The 23,696-nt window shown below is 36.5% G+C and overlaps 1 protein-coding gene across 1 annotated transcript in view; it reads left to right on the top strand.

The window, feature by feature from the left end:
- The window catches only part of CLSTN2 (calsyntenin 2), a 242,918-nt gene that overhangs the window by 196,136 nt on the left and 23,086 nt on the right, over positions 1-23,696 (top strand). Inside the window, exon 8 of the mRNA XM_075716449.1 lies at positions 16,803-16,965. Within this exon, the coding sequence (XP_075572564.1) occupies positions 16,803-16,965 (163 nt within the window). The remainder of the gene's footprint in view (positions 1-16,802; positions 16,966-23,696) is intronic.

Genomic DNA, 23,696 nt, shown 5'->3' with positions numbered 1-23,696 from the left:
GCAAGCAGTGTCAACACTTGCTTCAGAGATAGCAAGCCTTTGAAGAGGGATTTGCTAGGTGATGGAAAACCTTCAAAGAAGTAGTACCATTTTCAGCAACAGAGAGGTCATTAGGCCAGGGGAGTATTCTGGTGGGCTTTGTTCTGTGTGCAGACTACCCAACCCAGGAATCCTGGTATTTTCCCAGTGGTAGGTGAGAACTGAGGTATCAAGACTGGATATTTATTTCATGAATGAAAAATCGCACATAGCAGTTTCTGTGCATTTTGAATAGATATGGGGAGTTTAGTGCTTTGGTCTAACAAAGTGAGTGATACGTGTGGGTGGGAGGGAGGAGGTGTGAGAGGGAGGAGGAGGAGGAGAGAGTAGGTCCCTTCAGAACTGGGTTTTCAGAGCTGAGCCCAAGTGTTTCCTCTCAAAAGCAAACAAGCCACAACTAGCCTGTTTGCTTTGTCTCTGGAGTCTAGTTTGCATTAATCACACTCTCTGCACCTTCATAACATGTCTAAATAACTGACTGAAACAAGCATTATATTTGTTCAGACACCAACAGCAAGGGACGGATATGTCATCCTGTTTTGAACAGTGACAACCTCTTTCTTAGTGCAACCTCCTTATGCTCAGAGAGAAAAAAAATACTCAGTTATTGAATACCCTTCAGGAGTATGGCCAGACTTCTCAGCTGCCTGAAATCCCAGTCCTTGGAGCAGCAGGCAGTCAAGATGCCTGACTGAAATGTAACCTTTAACATTTGAGTATTACTATTTCAGTCAGGTTTTTAGAAAGCAAACTGAAAAAACCCAGTATATTAATACTTGAAAGGTAGTTGCAAAGGACAGGAGGGTTTATTTTGTATTAACAATCATAGTCTTTTTTTTTTTTTAATTAAGTATTATTGGCATACTGAAAAGTATTTCCTTGGTTTTCCACCAAATAATACGTTTCAAGAGGCTAGTTAAATGTGTATTTTATTTAGTTTATGACCAGAACTCCATTTGCAGACCATACATATTATTGAACCCTTTGAAGAGTAAAAAGTAAGTGCATTGCAAATCTCTTAATAGAAATATCTAACAGGCAGAATCCCTGCACGTATCATCTGAGCAGAATGCAGATCCCAGACATCAGAGAAAGTGGTTTAAATTCCAGATAAGATTCAAAGATGAATGATGAGGCCTCATGAGTGAAATAAAGTAGAATTCTACGTATGCTGTGCTGAGGTGGGAATGAAATCACAGACCAAAAGCTCATTTCAACTATCTTCAAAGATAGTTTGCTCAAAAGCCCACACTTCTTTTGAATTTTGGTTATACATCAATTTTGAAAGGACATTAATAATGCAAGAATGGAAGACTAACATAATTTGGGCCTCAATGTACACGAAAACATTATCTATTTGGTCACTTCTCATTGATGTATTCATGATCACAATGTGTACCCTTTGGAAAGAAAAGTTTCACGCTTTGTAAAAGAATCAATAGTCAAGATTCAAAAATTTAATTGAAAACTTCAATAAAATCATATCAGATTTCAGGTCTCAGGCTATGAAATAAATGAGGTATTTGTACTATTTCAGTTACATAGGAGGTCAAAGGACCTGGTGGTTTTCATTTTTTTTCCTTAATGTTATTCTTATTTGTTAAGTGGTAATAATGTGTTCAGTTTGTGAATAATTCTCAAAGACATTATCTCCCCAAGCCTTCACATTTTTTAATCTATGATCATATATATAGACATTCGGATATATGACATTTATAGTAGTTTCTGTAATTTAAAGAGATGTTTAACAGAAAATTTATAATGACAAATCATTGTGTAGGTCAATATCTGGCATATAAACAAATAAAAAAATCATATAAGCCCTTTAAAGTTGGAGGCAGAAAATTAAGCTTGTAGTATTTATTCTGGCTAAGCTTTTGATTGCTCTTTTTATTGCTCAGAATCAGTCAGATAAGGGTTGATTCAACTTGATTTAAAAAAAAATGTTAACGTGTTTCATTATTAGATCGAAAGTGCATTCATCTCACAATATTGATCATTCCTTCCATTTAGAAAGAAGCTGTTTCCCACCCTGATAGGACCAAGGAAATATTTTATTGAGCCTGACAAGCTGCAGCATTTCATGGTGGGAAGTATAATGCCTCTTTCTTCCCTTTCTTTTCCTGCTCTACGCAGCAGTAGTTTCAAAGGGCAAATCCATGCTGACAGTGGCCATGCTTTTCTGAAGCAAAGTTCTTTGCATTATCCTTCATAATTTTATTTATTCTTTTATATGTGCAGGTAACTCATTTGTGGAATGTTAGTATGCTTTGCAAATAAATAGCAGTAACCATCTTATTAACTGCTAGATCCCAGAGCACCTCACAAAGACTGTCAGCATAACTGTCCCCTTTAAAATGGGAGACATTTGGGAAGCAGTGAGCATGTCCAATAGAACCCTGCTTCTAGTTTGTCTGCTAAAAAGGTATGAATGCATAGGATTATCTTTTGAATAAAATTGACAAAGAGCATAATTCAAATTCCCACATTAATAGAACTGGGATATTATAATTATTTTCATCCATAAATATTACATGTACAGGAACTGATCAAATGTTAATCCTTGTTTTAAAAAAAAACACATAGATTGCTTTTCTAGGTCATCTTCTGGCTTTGCTAATAGGAGGAACTTCCACTGGCCAAATATCATTTTACAAATAGTAAATTCTTCTTGTGACAGTACTGATTTTTCAAATGTACTTAAAACTTTTCCAAATAATTAAAAAGGGGTAAAAGTTAAGCTGATGGCTTATTTGAAAACAACATGAGGTTAGTTTAGCATTGTTTAAGCACTTGTTAAAATTAATTTTAGACTGTAGCTTGTATTACTCGCTCATGTGAAGAAGGCGGTAATGGGAGAGCATGGACATGTAGGGTAGCAATGAGTTTGGTGGTTCCTGTATATGTATTTTTATTTTTTATTACTGACTTAGCACCACAAATTGGCTAAAAGCAAATAATGTGAATGAGATTTAAAATTTAGTGAGTATTCATTTTATAAATTATTTGTTTTTTTTTAAATACAGATTTATGAGCCTTAGTAATAACCTTTATAGTATGTAGTATTTCAAATGTGTCCTAGTTCTCCTAAGTTTAGTGGCACCCATTAGTATATTTTCTCCTGAAATACACAAAATACTTGTTTCTGTAAGATATTTGCCAGAACTCCTTATCTCCTTATTTGGTGTATTTTTGAGCAGGAATTGCATGTTATGTGGTCTCATACTATTTGCATATATTTAGGTTTGTGCAGTGAGTATAGAGTTCCTATTTAATGATGAATAGACCTCTTAGCCTTCTCTAACCTGAAGGCATTATGTGACTTTTCCCAGTAGTAATGCTACAAATATGGGAGTGCCACACTTAAGCTATCTTTTGGCATTTGACTAAGATGTGTCTAGTCTGAAAAATTGTGATAAGCATTATATTAGAGTGATAAGCTGAGAAACCTTGTTGTTATTGTTTAGGACTGCACATGGTATACTTAGATAATGCAGGGCTTTATTTTTTTCCATTTTGCTGAAATGTAATTGCAAAATTTTATAACGGTTTAATGCTGTATACAGCTACATTAACTCTGAAGTTGAACTTTTGTTATTATATAATGAATGTAAACAGATGGTAAATGCATTATTTTGGATCATACTCTGTGCTTGTTTTCAAGAGGTGAGATCAGGTTTGGGGTTACCTCAGCCTAGCTCAAGACACTAAATTTGGACCCCCATTTTAACTGCCAAACATTGTCACTAAATGAGTTTTTGAAGATTTTCTGTTGATGAAACCTGAGGAGAATGGAGGTCTCTTTCAAAGTCTTCAAAGTAACATACTTTTTTCTATTGACTCTACAGGGAATTTAGCTACCTGTTTTATGAAGAAGAGACACACTTAAAATGCACATCCAACTTTTAACATCTAAATTAGGTAAATGAAATCATTGCTCCTTCCTCTAGCCCCAGGTGGCTTGTGGCCTGTATATTTATTTTTATAATCCATAAAGACAAAAGAGAAGGAGCTATAAAGTGTATGGGTCAAAAATATCATCACTCACTCAGAGACTGGAAAGCACGTAATTGGTCATAATTAATTGAGTTAATTGAGTGTGAAAAGCTAAGCAGAAATTGCCTACTTTAGGTGTGGCCAAGATAGAGTTTATCTCGTTCTGATAAACACTGCTATATATATAGTTTACTCACCTTTTAATTTCCTGCTACTCTGTTGATGAATGAATGTGCAATTAAAAAATATTCATCTGAGTATTCTTAAAGAAAAATGTTTTTGTTTAGTAAGGACACAGGATTTTGAAAGATTCAGTGAGCTGGTGATCTATTGACAAATTTTGAGTAGTTCTTTTGAGATTTACAGAAGTTCTGTGATATCAGGAACATAAGGCATAAAACTTCAGCTACATGCTGTAGTAGCCTCAAATGTATGCTGTATAACATTTGGAAAACTAGTTTGAAGAAAAGCCAGCATGCATAATTATGCTACAAAATTGAGTTTGAACACACACCTTGTTGTGATATGATGTGCAGAGTGAATCCTGACTATTTACTGTGGGTTCTTTTGTTTTCATTTTCTATCATGTTATGTTTTATTTTTTGGGGGGGAACTCCTGTGTTGAATGCACATAGAAATGAATGAATTTATGGAAGAGTTGTATTTGTCCTACTAAAGATTTTGAATTTTTTAGTCACTGCTAAAGGAATATTTTTTAAAATACTAAGAGGTAAGTCTGATGACTTGGTGATTTTTGTACAATTAACATTTTCTGATACTTAGTAGACTCTTCTTCCTTAAGAAGGCTGAAAACAAAACAGTTATCTAATACTCCTTTGAGATCACTAATTCTGACAAACAGTTGGACTAAGTGCTGTTTGACCTTACATCAGGGTACTTTTCTGCCTTTTGTTAGTTCATGATCAAGTGGTGTTAATTAATAGGAACAAAGGGGAGAAAACAATGGAAAAAAGTAAAATAACACTACCAGTATGGGTTACTGTTCAGTAAAGCTTTCTGTTAAAGGTAGTGAGTATTATAAGGACAAAGACCAGCCAGAATAGAAACGTTTTTCTTTTATTATTACTTAGACAACAGGAGAGAAAGTTGCTAACTGCTTATTTAACTGGTCCACTCGCCTCCTGGCTTTCTAACTTCCACTGAAATCAGTGCTGCCTCCTTCATTAGGCATCAGTTTCTGACAGCCTTATGAGAAGGGAATATTTCTTCTGAAACAGGGTGCCACTTCAAATGCACTCATTATATATTCTCATTTAAAGATGACCCCTCAGCCTAGAAAGCCTGGAAAGTGGGGTGGCCCAATTCAGAATGCTGTGTTCAAATAATATTCACTAGGCTTATTTACTTGAGGGAGAATGAGGCAGAGAGAGACAATTTAATGACCAGGAAAAATTTCCTTACTGATGAAGAATAATCAGCAGGTTACTTCCTGATCTCATGACTATTTCCTTATGGGATAATTATAACAGTTTGTGCAAATTATTTTACCTTATATTACCTACAAGTCTTTGTTATTAGGTAGCTGAAGGAATCATAGAATCACAGAATGCTTTGGGTTGGAAGGGACCTTTAGAGGTCATCTAGCCCAACCCCCCTGCAGTGAGCAGGGACAGCTTTAACCAGATCAGGTTGCTCAGAGCCCCAGCCAACCTGACCTTCAATGTTTCTAGGGATGGGGCCTCCACTACCTCTCTGGGCAACCTGTTCCAGTGCTTCACCACCCTCATTGTAAAAACTGTCTTCCTTATAATCCAGTCTAAATCTACCCTCCTTTAGTTTAAAACCATTACTTCTTGTCCTGTCACAACAGGCCTTGCTAAAAAGATTGTCCCCATCCTTCCTGTAGGCCCCCTTTAAGTACTGGAAGGTCGCAATAAGGTCTGCCTGCAGCCTTCTCTTCTCCAGGCTGAACAACCCCAACTCTCTCAGCCTGGCCTCATAGGAGAGGTGCTCCAGCCCTCGGATCATTTTGGTGGCCCTCTTCTGGACCCGCTCCAACAGGTCCATGTCCTTCTTGTGCTGAGGGCCCCAGAGCTGGATGCAGTACTCCAGGTGGGGTCTCACCAGAGCAGAGTAGAGGGGCGGAATCACCTCCCTCGACCTGCTGGCCACGAATATCAGTAATAGTTTTGTTTAATAGTATAGTTAACAGTTGTCACTTTTCTGTTAGCTATGTTTCACTTCAATGGTTTAGTTTCAATTTCAATCCAACTCAGCTATTATTTAGTTTCTTAAAACTTTTTATATATCTTTGGATGCTCTGATAATTTCTCTTTTTTTAGCAGTTTTTAAATAGAGTTGTTCTGATACAAGCTGTGAAAGTATCCTGAAGTGGTTACAACTAGAATAAGAGACTCACAACTGGTACAATACCACGAATTTGTCTAAGAAAATATTCATATTGATATGAGCTGTTTGGGTTTTATTCATTTTAGTGATTATACCATATTGACATTTTAAAAGCAATGTTCCCTTTTTATTTTAAAACATTGGAAATCCATAACTGTTCTGCAAACCTGTTTTCAAAATTAATTCACGCTAGGTTATAATAAGAAAAAACAAAGTCTGTGTGTGTATATATGCATATTTATATATTGTATATTCATACATATATATGTACAACTAAAAGCTAGAAAGTATGGAACCACTGAATTGTTTTTAACACATCCTTCCCCACCCACTCATCTCTCAAACTTAGAGTAATGTAAAAGTCTTTAGGTATGGTACAGAGTAGTCTAGTCTCTTCTAAGAGTAAGACAGGAGAAGAATCTATCCAGGTGAATAGCCAGATATATTTCAAAATAGAATGGTTTCTGATGGAAAAGGGCCAGCAGCAATATCATGCAAGGTCTTGTCAGCAGACTGCAAAATGAGAAGCTAAGAGATGTCTTTGATTATCTTTCCCCACTCCTTTCTTTTTCTACAGTTAATGAACAGAGGTTTACCATAGATTTTTTAATTCCTTTCAGTTTTTATACTCTGAGGGTTGGTTTGCAGATGACTCAAATGTCATATGTGGTTGGAATAAAGTTGGCTTCATTAAATGATGGAGTAATAGAGTGAATATTGTGATTACAAAAGAGGGCACAGAATACTGTGATGAAAGACAGTGGTCTACTCTGCCTGGCAGAATGCCAACGACACAAGGGAGACTAAGAGAGTCTATCTAGCAAAGAGGTCAATGCTACAATTAACATCCTTTCTCTAGCATATGGGGCAGGTAGTTTAGACAAAAACAGACAATAAATCTTGGAAAACTCAGAGTCAGGTCTATATACTTAGCTCTTTTAAACTGAGGTTGATACACAAATCAGATTAAAACTAACTCACAGTAATAAAACATTTGCCCCAGTTGCCACAGGGTGACTGCCGTTTCTTTGTTCACCCTCTTCTTTGAGATGAAAGACATTTGCTGTGTCAGTCAACCTCAAAATAAAGTACACTACAGAGCTCTGCGAGATTCAGTTTTTTATCTCAGGAAAATCAAAGATCAAAACATGTCTTACACCTCTAAGTCTGGTACTAAATACAGAGTTACCTCTTTTAGGTGCTTGGTGTTTCTTCCACATTCATTTGAATGTACATGGAGGGGAAGGGCTGAGGAGAGAGAGAAAGGATTGCTTTTATTTGTCACTACAGGGTAAATAGGCATTTCTGATAAAATGCAACAAGGCATTTCCTATGGGAACATCAGTAGTTATAAAGAAGTACGCTTGGCAAGCATACTATATAAATGTATTTTCAGGAATTAGGTTTGGACCAATTGGTGTTCTTGGGGTATTTCTCAAGAGAAGAAAATTGTTAAAAGATAGTACTTCAAATTTTCTGAGTGATTTAATGGACAGCCACACTACTGTTTGACATGTTAAATAAACCACACTGCATAATAAATATCAGAACTCAGTACTCTAATAACATATTCTGTCTATATTTTCTTAAGAATACCAAACAAATTGTTTCCTAAACAGTCTGTGAAAATTTTTTTTTTTAAGAAAAAGTAAGTGTCTAAATTGTATAAACATTAAACAGAAGTAAAAACATGAACCTGACAGTGAGTAAACAGTTGAAAATATCAGTTTGGAAGGACTGCGATTAGATATGTACTTATTTGCATATAGCATTCACTTGAACAAGGTACATGAGAAAATCCATTAGTTTTATAGTCAATACATTGTACTGAATATTTTATATTGAAATACTTGTTTTATAGGGTATACAAAATATAATTTTAAAACAATCAGCTTTAAACTGCATTATCTTTTCAATTAGTGAGATTATAAGGGCAAAGAAGTGCCTCCCAATCCTTACCTCCAGTTCCTCTGTTTCAAAATATACTGTCATGGAAAATGTCTTCTGCTTTGCTTAGCTTCCTAAATGAGGTGTCAATATAGTGACATCTGAAGGGAGTTTTAGGGCCACTGTTGTCAGGGTTTCATATTGTCTGTCTGTGGGCATGTAGCTGGTACCTCATTTAGGAGCTCGGACTTGCTCCACTGTCAGTAGAGCCTTGAAAATGAGATCCCTGTGGCTCTCGCCCACCTTAATATAATCCCAAGAGGTTTCTTTTCATTTTATGCATGCAACCAGAGATAGGGAGTACAAGCTGTGTTTCTAGTTTCCTCACCAAAAGTCCTGTGAGGAAGCAATAACTTGCTTAAGGGTTGCATACGGAGCAGGAAAGTCTCTCTTTTGTTTCCTTCTCTGGTTAATGTTCTTCTGATACTTAGTTGAGGTTCCAGAAAGAAGGGATTAATTTGCACCATGTTTGCTCTCCTTTATTCTAGGACTGATCACACATGTTCCTTTACAACTGCAGAATTACATGGCAATAAAATGCATGGATCAGAAGATCCACTGCTTTAAGTTCTTTGAAAGCTAGTTTTAAAAGAAATAAGTTTAAAACACAAATATAGAAGAATGTTTATTTAATTTTACAAATTCTCTCCATATGTATGAAGCTGACTTAACATCAGTGTATTAGAGAAATCCAAGTTCCGATACAGATAGTAGCTATGGAAAAGCTTCCTCACAAAGGGGTACGAATTACTCCATGTAACAACTACTACTGCTAACAATTGGAAGAGCAGTGATGCTGTAGTCTCATAAGCATAAAAGCACTGGTCCAGAGCAAAGCAATCTGGTTGTGTTTGGGGTTTTTTTTCCCCTTCACTGCCTGCCATCAGCTGTCAGAATTCAGAAACTTGCTCAGAGAGACTTTGTGATCAAATTTGAGCAGCGCTGTGCAGACTAAGGTTCAAACTACAAGTTTTATGTGGAGCTTAAGTGTGCAACAGTATTCTTATGGAAAAAACACTGAACTTGTAGATTGTGATGAGACTTTTCAATGTATCACCCGTTAATTTAACTGGTGGGAGTATATTGATTCCTTCTTTTCCCATATACAGTATATTTTTCTTCCAGCCTGCCTTAATTACTACACACATACTGTATTTATTGTCACTTCAGAGGCAGGGCGTATTGATTTTACAGACAGGAAAAAAAGTTGTCATGTGAGGGAGCTGCTAAAGGATAAATGTAGAAAGGGAAATCCAAAGAGTTATTTTTTTTAAAAAAGGGTACATGATATGAATATTTTAGAGCTTTATTTAAAGTTTTCTGAAGAGGTTGTGTGAGATATTTGGGACGTATTTGCAATCTGCGCAGCTCCACTTAGTGGTCAAGAATATATTGACCCTTTGCCACAAATGTTTTAATCCTTTTCAGTTTCAGCAATAATTAGATTAACTAAAGCCAACACATGTGGCAAATATCTGTGCTAATGCACAGAGCCTATTACTGAAGTAGAATAAATGATGCTACAAGACATAATTTATATTACTGGCTTAATTTGGTTAGACTGTGTTTGCACTTTGCTTTTGTTTATTTTCAATAGCTCTTCCCCAAAATGAATATGCTGGGAGATTATACTGTAGCACTAAACCAACTTGAGGTGCATATCTGTTGATTCTCACAAAAGCAATTTTTTTACTATAAAGCCTGCATATTCACAGCAGAAATACATTTTTATTCATTATATTAGAAAACAGAAATGCACTAGGTAACCTGGGTATCCAATGAAGTAAGCACATCCTGAATACTGAATATCTGCATACTGAGTTACATACTTGCAGTCTATACTAGGACATTTTTAGCAGTATATCTTTTGTTCTTGGTGGTGATGGGGTAATTAAAAAAACACATAAAGAAATCATAAGGTGCTTATAGACAATGAGAAAAGAGATAAAAAAATCAACTCTGTAACTTATTTCCCTATATCACTTAATCAGCTTTTGCAGGTAGCTCAGCTACTGAAATTTAAGGCAAAGATTTATTAGAAGAAAATCAAATGAGAGCAGCACAGTTATAGCAAAAGCAATGCCCTAAGGTATATTCTTTTCTTTTTTTTAAACTAACATGCCTTAATTGTAGAAGTCTGTGGATGAGAACTGACAACAGGAAAACAATTAAGGTACTAAATGAGTTCCTAAAGTAACAGATAAAAACTCATTCAACAACATCTTTAAAGTTCCCATTCATCAGAGACAACAGTTATACACCCCAGAGTGGGACAGGAGAAAGCCTTTTCTATGCTCACCTTTGGATTGCCTTACAGTCTCGTGCATAATGACTACACTGCCTAAAACTCTTAAGAAATGTTATTTTAATGTTGCATATGTAAATATACAACACTTTTCTTTAAAAAATTACAAATATATGTAACTTTTTCACTTTTACTTGAAATCCACTGCCAAATGTTTCCAAATTAGTATCTTTTTCAGGCTTGCTTTTTTACAGCGGCAGTATTCCTTAGGTCCCCATTAAAGGTGTAATGAACTGTCTTTCAGAAACTTTAAGTCTGTTGCCTTTGAGCTCCCTGTTTGTATGCAGTACAGTGCTTTCTCTCGGTGCTCTAAAAGTGTATCAAAAATATATAATAAAATATTTTGATATATCAAAATATGTAAAAAATTTCTATCAAAATATATTGGAACCATTTAAATGTCTATTTAGGGTCACCAACAGAAAAGAACAATGCCAAAATTTGTAAATTTTTACAAAGCTCTTTCAGAAAGGATTATTTCGGACATGGAAAGGAAAACATGGTATTTTTTAAACTCAAAATAATACTCCTATCCCCATCCAAATATCATCTGCATTCTGTACTCTAAACAAGGGTAATGGGTGCCATGCTTTGAAGCAGATTTACAAAGCATGTGGCTGCTTTCAGAACAGGGCAGAGGGTTTGATCTGAGTGCTGTAACTGAGTGGATAATGCTAATGCCTTTAAGCACAAGATCAAAGGGAGATTCCCTGCGTTTGTTGTCTTCAGTGAAGTGAGACAAAAATGCAGAGCCTGAACTGTCTCTGCATGTTTACAAAGTTTTCACGATGATGACCTCCATCAGCTCTATGGAGACATCCTTGCAAATAAGAAAACTATTCCATTGTTAAGGTTTTTGTATAAGCACTGTACATACTCTGTATGGGAGCATACAAAGGATTTGAGGTAAATGTTTTGCTTGCTGAAGGACTTGCAGATTTATAAATAGTAAATGTACATCCAAAGAGAAAGTGTTGCTGTTAATAAAAGCCTAGCAATGATTAATAATATTAACTATTAATTAATGAGTGTGATAATAATTTAACATCTTAATGAAGATATGATGCGCTGCAACCCTTTGTTAGTGGAAACAGTGCCTTCTTCACCTTCTGTAGACTTCGCATTTTTCTAGACATGCACAACCATTGGAGAGGACATTTTTGTACAGAAACAGTGACACACTATGCGTGACTAATTTTCTGTTATGCTACTTTACAAAAATATGCAATTTATAACCCCAAGTGTACTCCTGACCTCCTTGCAAGCAGAGGTAAACATTAGTATTCGAGCTGCTTGGGTATTGTAATCCCTATGTGAATGTGGTTCTTCCTTCATTAATGATCCCATTTTGCTACAAATGAGTATAATAGCCTCCACTACAGTCTTGATTATAGAGTGGCCTAAATGTTTTGCTTATTGAAATACTACCAAGCAGCAGAAAACAGATTTACTGAGAGGACACAGAATTCAGCTGCGCTGAGAAAAGACTGCTACGGAAGTGCTTCATGGTCTTATAAACAGTTACAGTTTTGCAAAGGCCAGTACATCTTGGAGTGACATTCCAGCAGATGTACATCAGTTCAGGCAGGATGATTTATATCCCGTGAAGTTAGGTTGAACAAACAGAAGTGCACATTCTTTTTTAAATTTGTCACCTCTGTTGATAAGAATTCAACTGTATATGTGAATTAATTCATTCAATGTTAATATTTAATGGAAATCATACTTAGAATTTTTCCGTAAAAGGAAAAGACAGGAGGAGATTTGAATACCTTTGTGATTTCTGTGTATCAGAAATTTGTTCAGAATGTTCAGAATGTTCAGAATGTTCAGAAGATTGCTGCTGTTTCTCTTCTATCACCTTCAGTACAATGGTGTTTATGGAATCAGAATTGTAATTTAGCTGGGAAGAGACCTCAGGAGGTCTCTGGGCCAACTGCTTCCTCAAAGCAGGGCAGCTATGAGCCTGGACCTGGTTGCTTAGGCCTTTATCCAGACAGGTCTTGAAAAATCTCAAGGCACAACCTCTCTGGGCAGCCCGCTCTACTGCTTGACTGTCCACGTGGTGAAATGAAGGCTTGCTTTATATCCAGTCCGAACCTGTCTTGTTTCAAGTTATGTCCATTGACTCTTTGTCACAGCATGCACCACTTTGAAAAGCCTGTCTCTGTCTTCCTGGTAACTTCTCCCTAGGCACTGGAAGGCTGCTATTACCCCCCTAACACTGCCCAATGCCAGGCTAAAAAAGCCAAGTTCCCTCATCCTCTCCTCGCATGGCAAGAGCTGGCCATTTTGTTGCCCCTCCACTGAATTCCTTGCAGTTTATCCAAGTATTTCTTGTATTCAGGGGTCCAAAACTAGGCATAGTATTTTAGATGTGGTCTAATGAATGCTGAATAAGGCGGCGGGGTGGGGGGAGAGTGCCGAGACGTTCAGAGCATGTTAAGACACTACAAAATGCATCGAGAAGTGAATAGAGTGGCATGCTCTGTTTTGTTTTTTAGAGCTGGATTAAGGTGCTTTCTTCAAACAGCCTGTAGAAAATAATGGTTCAGACCACTTAGGCAGAAAGGAGTTTGTGTCTCATACCTGCACTTTTATTTATAGTTTATTTATATATATATTTATATATTTATAGTGCTATTTATAGTGAGAGCTTTCCTTGCCTTCCTTTTCTTCTTTCTTCTTACTGCTTTTTTTGTGGATGTTTGAGCGTATTCTGAGAACAATTCCTCAGCAAAGTCGCACAAAGCAGAGAGGTGGAGGTAATATCTGCTTGCTCAGCTCTAAAGGGATAGATTCAAAGTAGGCACTGAGTAGCACTGACAGGATGTGCAGAGCTGTTTGCATGGTCAAACTCAGTGGTCTGCTGAACATTACTTAAGGGACGTTCAGGAAGCTAGTCAGAGGGTTTCAAATATGAATGGCTCTTCAGTATTGAACTGAGGCACTGGGACACTTCTCAAAGTACAAGTTCTCTTGCCAAACAGGCAAAGGATCCATTTTGCATGAGTATGCCCCAGCTGACCTAAGTGAGGCTAAAAAAGCTGTAAGCTGTAATGTCCACGTTCTCACATGTGCATGCCTAGCCCCTTATGTACAAAGCCATAAAAAGAGATATTTTGCAGACCAGCAAAGTCTAAACACCATGTGCTTCTCAGACCAAAGTACTTTGGTTTCAGTCTATTCCTAAGCATTCCAATATAAAACAGAAACATCTCTGACATTCTTCATCAGAAGATGCTAAAAGTTTTAATGTCTTGGGAAACTAACTTCATAAGATTTATACTGAATCTGTTTTCATCTATTTAATAAAGGCATATTCCAGTGCAATGGCTTGTAATCAGCACTAAGACTTCAAGCTGGTTGATTCACTGTGATTTGATTAATACATTTTAGAGGCAGACTGACATGATAGAGTGATTAGACCAACCTAGCCATCCAGCAATCTTTGAAAGCCAAGCTTAATCATCTGTAATTTTATCTTATTAGGATAGCTTTGTTAATTAGATTTTCTTTAAAATAAAGTTCTTACCTGAGATGATTAAAATTTCTTTATTTACCAAACTAGTATATTTTGTAATTTTATTTTCATGGCTTCACAGCAATCATATTACATTCCATTGCCACTGTGGAATGCATGCAGGGATAAAAATTGGCTTCCTATATTAAGAAAGTAAAGAAGGTGTCTGAAATGACAGCATAACAAATTACACTCCACAATTATTTATTTCATTATTCTGTTGCCTGTGAAACAGCCAGGCATGAAATACTACCTGCTGCTGAGTGACTGTGATGTATTCCAGAGTTCTTAAATAATTTTATTTCTTCCTTGTAGAATATTTGTTTTTACACTGGGACCCAGTACAGCTACTTAAAGATCTTTTGGTGGAACACACATGTGTCTGTGTACCTAAGCTGTATTGAAATCATATGACAATTAAGCACCTGACCAACTTGGGTGCTTCTGAAATCTCAGGAAATGCCAAGCTGAGACTTTAAGTGCCTAAATTCCCTTTAAAATAAAACTTGATGTGTTCATGTGTCAAAATTTAAGGAAAAGCATGCAAGCAGTGGTTTGAGGACTTCACCAAGTTGTCTACACTTGCACTATCTTATGTTGCAGAATGTATCAGAAGAAATAAAGGTTAGTAAGTACTTTGTCTAGTGTGGACATCTGCAGTTGGACATCTGCATTTTTCTTGGAAGCACTGGAGCCCAGTTGCTGGAGTCTTGAGTTGTGGAATTGATGTAATCTTGTGTTTCCAGAAAGCATTTTCTTTGAAAAATGTCAGTTAGTCAATAGAGTAACCAGACTAGCTACACATTATCATGCTCTTTGTGTATATTATGTCCCAAAATGTTTGGGTTTGCTATATTAAAGTGGTCTTGCTTTGGTTAAATATGAGGATTTCTCACTCATTTAACAGCACTTGGGGCATCCCAGGTGATGCAGTTCAAGGCTGCAAAACAGAAATACTCAGGAACAGTTCTCTGAAAACTGTCAAGTATTAACGCCTGTAGTTTTTGTCATGCAAGGTCTCTCAAACTCAGGCACATCATCCTTTTTGTTTTGTATAAAATGTCTGACACATGCGGGTGTGATGCATCACATTCTAATGATCAGGTCAGGAAACTCGGCAAGCTGTTTTTCCTTGAAAGGGAGGACTACATAATACTATTCACGATTGCTGTTTGTTCAATAGTTTTCAGTCTTCCAATGTATTTACTTTCAATTTTGGTTTCAGTTCATTTAACCTTCAGAAAACATTTGGGCTGTCTACCGCTTACAAAAGGAAGGCTCTAGCAGCCCCTTGCTGCATTTATCTCTTGCTGTGGAGCTATGATGTCTGCAGTAATAAATGTATCTGTTTGAAATAGAAGTGATTAAGTTCTTGTTGAAATGTCTTCTGGAACAAAACATTAGCTTTTTCTTTCAAAGGGCAGTTATTGCAGCAGATAACACTTAACCTGGCCAAGGACAAAGTGTTGTGTTTAAACATCATTTTTCTGTTGGCCTGTGAAACAGCAAGGATATCTGCATTCAAGCACTTCCATTTCTTAATACACCAAAACAAGTATCTCTACAGAATTGAAAGTAGCATGATTGTCACTATTGCTTTATTTTTAAAAGCAGCCCACCCATCCTACCAATTTGCTGTGATTTATTCCTTTGAACTTTTAAATCTGAAAGATACAACAAAGGAAAAAAAGAATTGGGCAGTCATTGATATTTACACACTAGACTTCTGTCTTCAGAGACACTGGTTAATCTAGCTGTACATTTCTGAACTAAAATGAATTTGACCATCTTGCAGTAATTCCTGGTTGTCCAGCTCAGAAATTCATATGAGATTTGACAGTAATATTGTCATCTTGAAAGTATGTTGTAGCTGTGGCTGTTGCTTTTGAAAGCCGATGCATATCAGTGAAACCATATAAAACCGCATTTAGCCAACTATCTGGGAAAAAGCTCAAGGTCAAAAGATGGAGCATGGAGAAGATTTGAGTTTCCTGCCCAAATCAGATAGACACATAGACTACTTGTCCATCTGTGTGTATACAGAGCACAGCAGAGGTCCTTCTAGCACTACGGAGGTCCTGATGCATTGCATAGGACTTCCTAAGTACTAATGCCTAAGTTAATAATGACAATTGAATCAAATCATTGATAATAACTCATCAATCTAGTGACTAAATGCTATATTTTTTCTTAATTTGAAGCTAATAGGGATCCCCAGTAACTACGCTGATACATCCCAAGTATGCATCTCTTACATACAGTTTTGTATTCTCAGAAGTTGATATCGACATCAAGAAACTAATATTATGTATTAAAAAATGTGAAAATACAGAGCAAATACCAAATTGTCTGATTTTCCTATTTTATCCATGTCTTGTTTTCAAAGAGTGTGTTTTAAGATGCCTCTATTTATCAAATATATTCTGCAAGTATACCACGAGTATTTATCAACATTGTTTTAACTTTCATTCATTTTAGTGATGTACAAATTTCAATAATGTTATTTTTTTCTATGAGTGGAATTTGGAAACAATGCAATTTAAAAAAACGTATGGGAAACAAAAATTAGTCACCTGACAATAAGTGCTAATTAATATTTTTCTCTTGCATTCTGTCTTTCAGATTTGTGATAAAGAATGGCATTACTACGTTGTCAATGTTGAGTTTCCTGTTGTTACATTATACATGGATGGAACAACATATGAACCTTACCTTGTGACCAATGATTGGCCTATCCACCCTTCACACATAGCCATGCAGCTCACAGTTGGTGCTTGTTGGCAAGGTAGTATGACTGCAAATAGTAGACAGTAGAATTAAGATTTGTCTCGCTGATTGCATAGTAAATAAATTACTAAAAGGTTGATGGTATAAAATCAGAAGTAAATCCAGAATTAATAATGAATCAAGTCCAAGGATAAAATGGATGGGATGTTAACAGGCTTTGCATTTCCATCATCTAAAGGAGTGTTGAATACTGTTTGTGTATTCAATGTGAAAGATTGTCTTCTTTATCTTTTGTCTTCACTTCTTTTAATTGTTTCCCTTTTTCTCTAGCTTTAAGCAAACTGTCTAAATATTACTCTAAAGAACTCCAGCTATCTCCTTTCAGTCTCTGCCTCAAATTTCTTTCACAACTCATGGCCCGAGCTGGCACTTTTCACATTGGATGTATATCACCAGTAATTCCACTAATTTAATCAATTCACTCAGTTATAGACCAGATGTGAAAGTATGAGTAAAATAAAACCAAAAGTCACAACCCCAGAGTCATGCTTGTATGGGCCTTTGCTTAAATATTAGTTTTTCCTGTTTTCTGCCCTTTGTAGACACAATCTTATTCTTTTTTCTGATCCTTATGCCACTGTTTCTTCTTCTGTTCTCTGCCTTACACCTGAAACAGTCCTCTGTTTCTGCTCCTCTGCTCTTATAAAGTTGTCTCCATTACCCTTCCATGTTGATTTTCTATTTATGCACTATGTCTTGTCTTCACTTAAGACAAAGTATGAAGTCAAGCAAACTGTATAATTGGGAAAAAATGCTTTAACACAGAGTGTGTTTCTTCCCCACTCTTTAATGTTGGCTCACTTTCTCCATTATTACCTTGTTTGCCAGTTCAATCTCTGCTCATTTACAATGTTATCTGCAAAATTTGGACATCTTATGCATGGCAGAGCTGTTCAGTGTAAATAGTATTAGAAGCAAATCCAGCTGTTAGATTATGAACAGCTTGGGGTAAAGATCCAATCTTTACTTTGATGACAACATGCAGAATAAAGTTACACTAATCCTAAAACCAAGATTTGATAAGTTTGAAGATTGATCACTGAGATAGGTATTATGATAGCTAGCTGATCAGCATGACACTAATCCCATATATTTGTAGAAGTATAGACTGATTCTTGTCTAACTGGTATTTGAATGTGTAGGCTTCCATCTCTATAGGATGATCTTTAGGTGTATTGGAATTTTTCATTTATGTTAAATATATAACAGAACACATTTAACTTTACTCTAAGTTGTTAATATTCAAGGGAATGTTACTCCTTGTTTAGCTAAAAATACGTAGTGAAATACCTATCAAACTGTTCAGAAACCATAACTTCAGTTTAGCCAGTAGTTTACTGGGATGAATAGTTGACAGATGCCAATTTGATTTACATGAATTTTCTTTTAGTTTGATCTGGGTTTTTTTCTTATGTAGTTCTGGTGCAGTATTTTTAAATCAATGTTCCAGAGTTGACAAATGCAGATATAATGCGTGAATGGAGTAAATTCAGTTCTTTCCAGACATGAGCAAATGCCATAAGGACTGTGAATCATCATTGAGTATTGCCTTCTAAAAAATCAGCATTTCTCCGTAGCTGTGCTAAAGAAATTTTATTTTAATCCCTTACTTCATGTTTATTTCTAGATTCTTCCGCATAGGTCTACATAAATATTTTTATGAGTTATTTGCATTACTCCTGCCCCCCTAACTTCTTTCATTCATACATTGTGTTTTTATCACTCTCTAATAGCAATCTTCAGGGTTTTTTTTTCCTAAAAGCCTCAGTATTTGTGGGAATCCACTCCCCTCAGCCCTCACCTGAATCTCATGTTAATCATCATGCGGGTGCCAAGTTTTGAGAACTGTGGAGTAGTAACTTTATATGTGGAATGCACTGTATAAGCAAAAGGTATGCCAGTTTTGCCACAGTGCTTCATCTGTGGGTTTCATCTACCTCCGAGGCAGCTGAGTACAATAAGAATAATCTTGTTTCCTTTGCATCTTTGTCTCATCTCAAATTGTTAAGAGAAAGAATTAAGGTACAACTTCCTATATAGGCTCACAATAAATTTAGATCACAGACTGTACTTAGTATTTAAGCCATTAAACAAATAGAAAGTTGCAATTGTTCTTGGACATTTTTAGCTTTGCCTTGAATAATTTGATGGCTTAGTGAATAACAATTCAGGATAAGATTCTTCTTCCTTTTTGGTGAAACACCAGATTTAAACTAGTGAAATTTTACCTGTTGCTGCTGTCAATATATTTATTGCAAGATTATGTTATTGCTATTTTAATAGCGTGAGAATTGGGGCTCGACAAAAGTAGAAACAAATTTTCTATCTCATGAAAACATCAAGATTTAGCTAAGATAGTGTGCTAAAGATTTTCTGATAAACTATCATGTGCCAGGCAAAAAAGTGAACTTTTAATGCTTATATGAAACAAGATTTCAAGATATTGCTTTTGGCAAGGCTATCTTTTGATAAGTTTGTTTTGATCACCTCAAAATATTTTAAATAAATGGTGTGGAAAGTCACTTTGTTAAAAAGATTCATCACTATTTCAGTCTGTTGAATTGTAATTATTCAACATATAAACAAAATCTATTCTGTTCAAAATGTTAGTTTTTAAAATCCATATATTTCAAGAAAAAGGCGGATCTATCAAACAAATATTTTCACCATAAACAGTTCCAGTGAAACTGTTAACTGGTCTACTTAGGTTAACACATTTTGGCCAGTAAGAACTGTCTAAAACTTCAGATTTTCAAAGCATTAGAAAACTGCTTTCCAACCATCTATGATTTATTTCAGTAAAAATATGCAGTGATTTTGGTGTCATAAGACATTCAGGGGAGTCCTTGTTAAGAGGATATGAGGAGTTTCTAGCTCTGGTTTGCTCAGACTGTTTCCTTCCCCTTTTCATCAAAGCACTGGCAGAATAGGAACACAAGCTCTAACTGCTTCCTTCAGAAAGGACAAGACTTTTTTCTTCTGTCTTTACTAATCCATTTTATAGTTCTGAGACCACAGTATCTATTTATCAAAGTCAAATTATTTGAAAAGTAATCTCAACTCAGACAACTAAATGAACCAGAAGAAATAACATTCCTTCTTACCACACCAATGCTGATTTGCTCACAGCAAAAAGTAAGTCATCATGACTGTGGGGCAGCTTAAGAACTGGTGGGGAGCAAGAAGAGTGTATTTAGAGGGCAAAGCAAAAAAATCAAGAACAAAAATAATTGTAATTTACTCTGTTAGCACTAATAGGAAAATCTGCTAGTGCTATGAAGGATTTACCCTTTCATATATGACAATTTTCAGTTCTGGTCTGGAAACTGGGAACTGTTCTGCTGTTTCTCTAGGAATCTGAGAATCCTCCAGGTTGAGATAAGTGCCTCTTCCAGCCCTCATCTCTTCATCACTTACACTGGTACTCATCCTGAGGTTACGTAGCAAGCATCATGCTTGCACTTCCTTCTTGTCTTTCTCAGAGTTATGTGATGCAGGAATCTTGGGCACAGAAAGATAATTTTTTTTCTTTGAGATTAATATTTCCTATTATTAATATTTCAATTCCAGAGTAACTCTTTTCTGACTTTTATAGCCTTCTTTATAGCATCCATTATGAAAAGTTAGGTTAGTTTTTATTTCTACCTTCAGCTGTTCAAGTGAAATATAAGAGCAGTTTAAGTTCAGTGCTGTTCTCCTGCATCTAACATGAAAACAAACCAAATGTGCAATCTCTCAGGCTTACGTGATAAATTTAAACTTTATGCTCTGATGTGCTGATGCTCACTGTCCCATTTGCATCAAACCATTTGTCTTTTTTTTTTTTTTTGACATCAGCATTCTAGTTGTAATGGGCAAGTCTCTCCTACATCTTTACCCTTGCCTTGACAGTGTAATAAGCATGCCTGGTTTGTTTGTTCCTAATTTTATGCAAATTTTTTTTAAATAATGTGAGTTCAGTGATAGGCCTTTCCTAAAAGGAGGAAAAATTAGCCTTTTCCTGAAGAACAGAGTCTTGTCTAGGGGGCAAAGAGGTATTGGAGCAGAAGTTAGTGTCCCAGTGTGTAGATGGCAGCCTGGAATCAAGCAGAGAGTGAAGATGGCTGACAGAGCAGAGAGCCAGGCTTTAAAGGTGATAGAAGAGAACCTTCCTAGGGTCTGTCAGGCACTGGGTAGTTTACTGCAACACAGGAAGTCACTCCATTACCTAAAACCAAGCCTGGGGCATAGTTTCCAGCTTTAATGACACATTGGACATGAGGAAAGTTGTATAAAAAAATCTTTTTTACGTTTTGTTCTGGCATAATCAAGATGAATTTTGTCTACTTAAAATTAGGTATTCGATGTTATTGTAGTATAAGCTTCCTTGTTTAATTTAAAAACCTTGGTTCTTTCTTCAGGGTATTCATTAAAGGGAAGATCTAGGCAGAGCTACCTCATTGATTTTGGGTACTATCACAGTGGTTAGCATAGAGCAAATTTTTTTTTTTTTTTTTTTGGTGGTTCATGTTTAATACTGCTATACTAAAGGGGGATTAGTTTATTTGAGGGTGGGAGTTAAAGCATTATCTTCAGGCTAAACTGTTTGTATTGGTTCAGTTACGTGCGACCCAAGAGCAGTGACAGCTGGAAACAGAAGCTTCTTAACCTGTTGCAGCCTATCTCCAACAGAGTGCCAGTCTTCATGTGTGGCAAATCCTAACTTACTTCTTAGCTGTGATTTCAGTGACACTAGGCCTGGGAAAAGGTAATACTGACTACAGAGCTAAGCAAACTGGACTCTTAGTGAACTCACTGAGAGCGGAAATGAACAATTTGGAGTGCTAGTACAGCTGTTCTTGAAATTAGGCCTTTATGTACCCTGGTAAAGTTTGACAGCTTTCTCTGCAGATACTTAGGGTTAAGGATATAACTTAATTTTAATGTCTTTAAAAGGCCTTTTTTGTTCAAAACAGTGGTCTCACAGATGATTGTCAAGAGTGTGATTTTGAGGTAGGTGGGGTTATTTAGGTCCAAAGTGCTGTTCTGTCTCTAATGGAGAAAGAAATTTTGAGGCAAAATTACTCTTTCTCAAGGGTATCTAAAGGACAAAATTGACTTGCTTGTATGTGTGCTTCCCAGAGCAGAAGAGACACCAAAAAAACCACATGGGAAGTGTGACCCTGGCACTGTGTCTGAACCCCTACCTCCCTGAATGGATGTTAGAAGCAGACATGGTCCATCAGGATAGGAAAGAGCTCCTCAAGGCTCAACTTCAGCTCTCATTTCTACTCTCACCTTCTCTAGCAATAGAAATACTCTAGCTTTGCCCTTCTAGCTCAAGGTTCTCAAGAGCTTTCCAAACAATAAAGAAGTAACACAGTTGTGCAGCAAGGAAGTAGAATTACCCTTACTCTGTGAGGATAAAGTGCAGTATCAAGAGGGTAGGTGATTTTTCCTCAGGTCACTTAAAAAAATCTGCATCACAGCAAGAATACAATCCAACTTCCTGATCAAACACAAAGTTGTTCTTAATCTCCCTTTTAGCTTTTGCAGTCCTGTTTCATTCTCCTAAGCAATACAAACAAATTAAGGTTAGCTTATCCTGGAGCCACCCTTTCTGGGAGCTTACGCTCATAGGTTCTCCTCTGAGTTCATAATTTTTGATCCAGTTTATCTGAGGACCTAACAAATGGACCCTTTTATAGAGTGAGAAATTTCTTCCATTAAACCAAGATTCATAGGTTCCCACTCCCTTTATTGCTAAATATTCTGTGGCAAAGGCAGCCAGAAGAAGGGAGCAAGTTACATGATTTGGTAGTCTAATTATCTTTTGTACCATAGGCAGCAGACTTCCTCCAGGTGTCTCTGAAAAGACAAGGTCTTGAGTTCATACTCTTTCCCTCCCAAAATGGCTTGTTTCTTTATGTATCATTCCCAAAGTCCTGTCAGGAAAGTAGTGACACAAGTTAATGACTTGTCACAAGGTTACGTTGTAGCTTACCATGACTGTAAGTCATTATTTCTAACAATGCCACCCATTCTAGAGTGCAGGAGCTTCACAGTGTAATTATGCTGGCCACACTGTACAGGGGAAGGTCTTTAGGAGAAGCTTGTCAACAGGCAAACTTTGTTATCATGAATATAACAGAAGGCTATTGCAGTTCCTGTTTTCTAAGTAATTTCCGTTTTCTATTCTGTTTTTCTTTTGTATTCTCCTGCCATTTTCCTCTTTCCTTAACCTAGGCTGGAGACCAATTTTTTTATAGAGTCCTTCTGTGGAATAACCTTATTAACCTTTTATGTCACCAGTGTGCTGACATATCAATCACAAAGTTGCAGTCAGAGAACTGACTTAGTATTCAAAGCAAGAAGAATGGTTAAGAGTTAAAAGTTGGAGAGGTATCAGATCACTGAGAGACAAATACAGTGTGGGCAGTGTGGCAGCAGCAGCCTGTATCACTCAACCTTAGATTTACCCCAGAAATTAAGGTATTCAACAGATAAAGATCCCTCGCTACTGTGCATTCTAACACCAGTGGATCATGCCTTGGGGCCTGCCATAGCTTGCACCAACCTGAGGCCTCAGTGGAGTGATACAAGCAAACAAATTAATGCAAGACCACCTAGGTAGTCAACATAATGTGACGCTGACTATCTGTATACTGATGCTTCTGTTACTACAGCAGTGTTCTCTCTGTATCACCCTACTCATCAAAAACAAGATGGAGCAGATTTCAGTGTACTTCA

Source organism: Pelecanus crispus, chromosome 9 (genome assembly GCF_030463565.1).
Source record: "Pelecanus crispus isolate bPelCri1 chromosome 9, bPelCri1.pri, whole genome shotgun sequence".
Lineage (NCBI taxonomy): Eukaryota > Metazoa > Chordata > Aves > Pelecaniformes > Pelecanidae > Pelecanus > Pelecanus crispus.
Note: the sequence above shows the minus strand (reverse complement) of the source record. Positions and strands in the feature narration are given on the sequence as shown.